The 6901-nt window shown below is 30.9% G+C and overlaps 1 protein-coding gene across 1 annotated transcript; it reads left to right on the forward strand.

Moving 5' to 3' along the window:
- The first annotated feature begins 2764 nt into the window (after window positions 1–2764).
- LOC122583755 (receptor-like protein kinase HERK 1) lies at window positions 2765–3978 on the forward strand. The gene is made up of 2 exons (XM_043756129.1): window positions 2765–3706; window positions 3898–3978. The coding sequence occupies exons 1-2, from the start codon at window positions 2765–2767 to the stop codon at window positions 3976–3978; spliced, it is 1023 nt and encodes a 340-aa protein (XP_043612064.1).
- The last annotated feature ends 2923 nt before the right edge of the window (window positions 3979–6901 follow it).

Consider the following 6901-nt stretch of genomic DNA (forward strand, 5'->3'; position numbering starts at 1 on the left):
GATTATCTGGATCGTAGACTTGTAAACACAATGCCCACAAAGTGTTTGATAAAATGTCTCTAATAGAACCACCAGAGTGAAATTTGGACAGGTTATGTCCGAAATTGACTTGGCTTCGCCAAAAGGCCTCATCTCTAAAAGCCCGGCTCGCGAGGCGTCCCTCTCGCAGTAGAGTTCCAAACCTCGCCTCGCTCTTGTGACATGCTATGTTTCCCCTCTCTATTCCCAAGTAAAGGGTGAGTCCCATGCGTCAGTTTGTGGATCTTTGATGGCCATATACAAACATGGTTCGACGGATCAGCTATGTTTTAGACAGTTTGCCAAACCTGCAGATGCTGCCCTTTTGCTCAAGCTCCCTATTACAATAAACGAGAAACATGGATAATAATATAAACATCAGGTAACATTCTCTGTTTCGTTTGGTTTATATTATTTTTATTTTATCGTCAATATTAACTTAATCCACTATAGGATTCAATTTGAGTAACTACCTTCTTATTTAGAATCAAGCAATTCAGTACCATTTGGGTGTTTTGTTTAATACTTCACAACTACCGGTTCAAACCTCATTGGGTAACATCCCATTATGACCATGGAAAACGTCTACAAAACGGCAAAAAGAATACCCATTAAGTCGTGTAATTAGAACCAAAGGCTCGACTTTTTGCAGATAGCTTGAACAGGGATCCTCTCTATTTTACCATTTACCCATTTACTAGAAACTAGACTCTTCAGCTTTAAATTTAGTTTTGCAAGTGCCTGGTAGGATACCATTTTTTTGTTATTGGTTTAGAGGTAGCAAAATGGTCAGCACAACAACTATAGTGGTAAAATTGCGAAGGTCGAAAAGGGGTATGTACCTCTTGCTTTTCATCTATTATCTGAAGTTATATTAACGCATTAGGTTTAAAATGTTTGAGATTCACAAAGCTCCAAGTTACAATTGTTTTGCATAGTTGAGAGTGTTTTAGTTGGTGACGACAAAATTGCAGACATTAGAAATGGCTTTGTACATCTTTATTTATTTTACAGAGCCCTGAGTTTAAATTGCAGTGTTTGATGTTCCTGGAAAGTGGAAACCCCTAATATTATAAGAGAAAATACTGTTTAATATGAAAAATAACATTGGATGCTTTGAATCTTTAAATAGTTAATTGTTTCAAATATTGTTTTCCAGTCCAGCAGTATGATCTTTTTGTAGTCTTTCATAGTAGACTTTGATTATAAAATCTATTAGTCAAGTTTTAGATAGAGCATCATAATCTCCAGCTAATCGCATACGCAATTAGACGTTGACATTTTATAATTCTTAGGCTTGCATAAGGTAAAAGGGATAGTTTAGTTATTTTAAGAGCTGAGGGATCGATCTTCTAAATTATTTCATTAATTAAAGGTATTTTTGGTAGACCATAGATGGTAGATGTGTTGAATGGTAAGAGACATTTTAAATACATTGAACTTGTAATTTGAGTAAGGATGAGGGATATGCTTTATATAGAAGTATATATATATATATATATATATGGGGGAAGGGAATATGAGGCTGTTAGGCATTCAAGTTGGGTGAAAAACCCCTCACATACCTTTTTTTAAAAGGTAAAAATCATGGGGGGCCATGTATTTATTTAAAATATTAAAATATTAGTATGTGAGGGGTTTTTCACCCAAGTTGGGTGCATACCAGCCTCATACTCACTTTTCCATATATATATATATATATATATATATTTAGAAATAGATATAGAATATTAGTCGATTGACAATGACCTAATAAATCATGCAATATGAAGTCTACAGTATTGCTTAAACAAGGTGATTAAATTTATGTTTATATTAAGGGCTTATTGCTTAAACAAGTTGATTAAACAATTGACGCGGAAGCAATTAAATTGATTTGGTTATATCTAAGACTCTTTATTTTCCACTATTTAATTTAGTATATTAAATGTTTCGGTTTTAGAATCAACTAATATTATACTTAAGTGGCTTATTGTTTCAAAATAGTAATGAATTTATCAAAAAAAAAAAAAAAAATACTTAGTGTGAATTCGCTTTCAAAATCACCATTTAATGTGATGATTTTTACAATCGTTTACCTTTTTACGTAGCAGTCAACATCATTCTGTTATCTTACGCCATTTTGTTGATCCCTTCCAAACCCCATGGGCTTCCAGTAAGTCTCGCACCTGAAAAGGGAAAAAGGGAAGAAGATGGCACCATTGGACAATGTGTCATAGCAGATTCCTTGAGCAAAACTGCACATGTTAAATAGATGTAATGCAATTCCATAAGAAATATGTGGTCGCAAGTTACCTGCACGGAAACGCGAGGAATGACTGCCTCTCGTATCTAACTTCTTGTTAGTTAGAGCGTCCTAGCTAATTAATCTGGAGCTCAACACAGACGCAATTAGTTAGATGCTATGATGATTTCATAAATCATAGACCCGCATGTATCGACATGTTCTCAGGTTCAATATAAAAGTTTCTGAGATCATATATGAATTTCAACTTGACAATATAAAAAGAATAACATTTAATGCTCACATGTTTTGACCCTGACAACACATTGCCCAGCTACTAGTTGGCTACTAAACTACTATTATTATTACCATTTTTTTTCATAAATAATTATTGTAATATATGCAGGAACGTGTTGTGATCAATTAGGAATATAAATTTGTACATATAAATTTTACCAAACTTTTGATTTGCAACCAATTGCTAGCCTTTCCAGTTCTTATTACCGCTTGATAAACAGAGATATGGCATCCGCCATCACTTTGTTTACTCACTTAAAAATCCCACTTGAGGAAATTGTAAAGGCAACCAACAACTTTGATGATGTCTATGTCATCGGAGGTGGTGGTTTCGGAAAGGTGTATAGAGGACAACTCTTGGTGTCCGGGAAGATGGTGAACATTGCTGCTCGCAGATTTGATGGAAACCATCGACGACAGGGAGACGTTGAGTTCTGGACCGAGATTACTATGCTTTCTAGCCTCAAGCATGAAAATATAGTATCTCTAGTTGGGTTTTGTGATGAGAATGGTGAAAAGATCATCATAAACAAGGATGAGGCCACCAGGGGAAGTCTCTCCATGTATCTTAGCGACCCAACAACCCTCACCTGGATTCAAAGATTGAAGATATGTGTGGGAGTTGCGCGTGCGTTGAGATGCATCCATAACGGTGAAGGGGGGCGAAGTGATAGTGTCATACACCGTAACATCAACAGCTCCACAGTGTTATTAGATGCTGAATTTGAGGCCAAGTTATCTGGTTTTGAATATTCTATCAAACAATCGGTAAATCGAATGGGCCGGGTTGTCCTTTCAGAAGCTGTTGGCACAAAAGGGTACATGGATCCATCAATTTTAAAAACGGGAGGTGTAAGTCACAAGTCAGATATCTTCTCGTTTGGAGTGGTTTTATGTGAAGTACTATGTGGGCGGAAAGCTTTCATTCCAAATCATGTAGATAATAGATTTTTGGCTCCATTGTTCAGAGTTCATTATGAAAACAATGGGTCACTGAATCATATAATCCATCCGGATCTGCGGGTTCAAATGAGCCGGCAATCACTGACCCGATTTTCCAGAGTAGCATATTCTTGCTTAGAGAACAGACTACACCGTCCAGAAATGAACGAGATTGTGATAGAACTTGAGAAATCATTGGAACTCCAGCAGCAACTTGGAAATATGGTAAGAGATCCTCCGTACGTCTTTCAATTCCTTCTTAATTTTCTCATAATTCTATCACATATAGAATGCTTGATTAATATCAATTTAATTTCCCACTCATCTAAACTGATATTTAAAAAATGGAGATTATGGTTCTCGACTGGGTCTGTTACTCTGTAATGTAATAGTTATTTGCCTGTGAGATGTGGTAGTGCAGTGGCTGTCGTGGTGGTGACAATAACAGTGGCGGCGATGACGGTAACTGTGGTGTCGACGGCGGTGATGATATATAGCCGTAGCCGTATGGTTATTAATATAAAATTATTGATGCAAAACAGGGTAATAGTGTAGTTATTTAAGAGTATAAGTATTGTTATTTAAAAATTAAAGATAAACGTTTTAAATTAAGTTTAATAAGAATATTTTAAGTATTTTCAGATAGAAATTATAAGTATTTTAAGTAAATATGTTTTAAATAGCAAATGAAAAGAAGCGGCCATTTTACAATAATCAATAGTTATTTGATAAAAATTAAAATAAAAATAAAAGAAATATAGATAAAAATAAAAAAGAAGCGGCCATTTTACTAAAAGAAAATTAACTTTTTCTTAGTAATCGGTCAATAGTTTTTACATGTTTTTACATGGTCATAAGCTTTTTTTTTTTTTTAATGTATAACTAGTTATAATACCCGTAGGATGTACGGTAGCTATATAGATTGTATCATAAATAAATTCAAATATGTTTCACATATATATGATTGGTGCGTATGAAATAATTTATAGTTAAAGTAAACCGATGATTGAAGCTAAATTATAATAAACATTAATGATACATATATTACTCATATATGTTTACTTAGAGTTTTTGAATTTAACTTAAATTTTTACAATCACATCCAAAATCTGAACTTGCAAGCATAGTGGATGAAGGCAATATCTTTGTGAGTTCATATTGTAAACTCAAATTTTTGAAATCTTAAGTAATATAAATAATATGAGTTGAAGAAATGAGAATGAAAAATAGACAATTTTATTAATGAGAAAATAATCAATTAAATAATGTTATGATGTGTTTTGTATTTATAAGCCAAGAATTAGAGTTTAATTCTAAGTCTAATAAGGAAATTAAATGTATATACAATTAAAAAAACTAACTTAGTAAAATAAATAAATTAAAATAACACGTGTCGATAAAAGATTACGCCATGTATCGTTTAATGAACATCTCAATCCTGTTTTAGTTTATTGTTAGATTAGATACAAATGTTTTCCTAAATATTTTATTTTAATGTACATATATAATCAAGTTAATTTAAGATACTTTAAATAATTAATTATAAATAAATTTGGATATATATTTTCGGTAACTTTTTTGTAAACGAAAACGAAAATTCTTTATAATCCTGTGTTTTTTTTTTCTTTTTGTTTAAACAAAAAACGAAAATTCTTTATAATCAGACTCGCTACCAGGTTGTTGTATATAGCTGCCTACCGACTTGCCTGCTTGATTTTTCTTAAGTTTTGTTTTGAGGTTATGTTTCTATCTAACGTTAACTAACTTGTATAGTTATATGCTTATAAGTTTTTTTGACTTTTTTTTGTTCATGATTTACCGTTACTTTTCATTTGCCTTTTTTATTCATTTTATTAGTATTATAGTTGGTAATAACTTTTTTTTAAAGGTCCTTTAAATAAGAAAGATGTTAATCACGACCAATTGCCTGGTAAATCCTGACTAAGTGATAGTGCATCTAAATTAGATTGTATAACTCATTAATATATATAAATTAAAAAGGAAAGTACGGATTTACGTGTAAAGAATGGTGAACTTCTTATTCTTTTTATTTTCACCACAATATTTTGACTATTACACTTTTAACACTAAACTTTTATACCTTTTTATTTTTCTTTTATTTTGACAACAAATATTCGATTCTTTTTAGTTTCACCACAGTATTTTAATTAATTACATTTTTAACACTAAACTTCTATGCTTTTTTATTTTATTTTATATATATATTAAAAAGAAAAGTACGGATTTGCGTGTAAAGAATAGTGAACTTCTTATTCTTTTTATTTTTACCACAATATTTTGACTCTTTACACTTTTAACACTAAACTCTTATACCTTTTTATTTTTCTTTTATTTTGATAACAAATATTCGATTCTTTTTAGTTTCACCACAGTATTTTAATTAATTACATTTTTAGCACTAAACTTCTATGCTTTTTTATTTTATTTTATTTTCACCACAAACTTTTTATTCCTTTTGTTGTTACCACAATACTTTAGCTCTTTTCACTTTTAAGACTAAAATTTACACTTTTTAATTCTCTTTCTTTTTATTTTTATCACAACACTTTATCTATTTACACTTTTAACATTTAATTTTTATACCTTTTTATTTTCTTTTATATTCACCACAAACTTTCTTTTCTTTTTATTTTCACCTCAATACTTTAACTTTTTACACTTTTAGCACCAAACTTTTATAATTTTTGTTTTTCTTTTATTTTTACCACAAACTTTTTATTCTTTTTTATTTTCATCACACTACTTTAACTCTTTTCACTTTTAGCACTACATTTTATACTTTTTGGTTTTCTTTTATTTCACCACAACATTTTAGCCTCTTACACTTTTAGGTTTTAGCACTAAATTATTATGCGAACTACTTTCCCCTTCACACATAAAGATTGTTCGTTTTTTAACAGTCGTGTGCAAAGAATAATAACCTTTTTATTATTTTATTTTTACTACAACATTTTAACCCCTTACATTTTTAGCACTAAACTTTTATACTTTTTGATTTTTCTTTATTTTCACCACAACATTTTAGCCTCTAACCCTTTTAGCACTAAACTTTTATACGAACTACTTTAACTTTCACACAAAACTTTTATTGTTCATTTTTTAAGTGACAAATGTCAATTTTTGTTTTATTCTTAATCATTTAAATAATACATGTTTTTTTCAAAAAGCTCGATCCATGAACGCACATCTATTTGTAACGCATTATTTCATCATTATCGAAATGTTGTAACTAATATACTTATTTCTATACATTTTGTTATTTCTATCAAAAATTTATTTTAATAGATTTGAATAAGTTAGTCTATTAAATCGTAACAAATATAATGTCTCCCGGGGCAACTCCCGGGTAACATATCTCGTTGAATAAAGCTAAACATGACAACACCGCAGTGAAGCGCG

The sequence above is a fragment of the Erigeron canadensis genome, chromosome 9 (genome assembly GCF_010389155.1).
Source record: "Erigeron canadensis isolate Cc75 chromosome 9, C_canadensis_v1, whole genome shotgun sequence".
NCBI classification, from domain to species: domain Eukaryota; kingdom Viridiplantae; phylum Streptophyta; class Magnoliopsida; order Asterales; family Asteraceae; genus Erigeron; species Erigeron canadensis.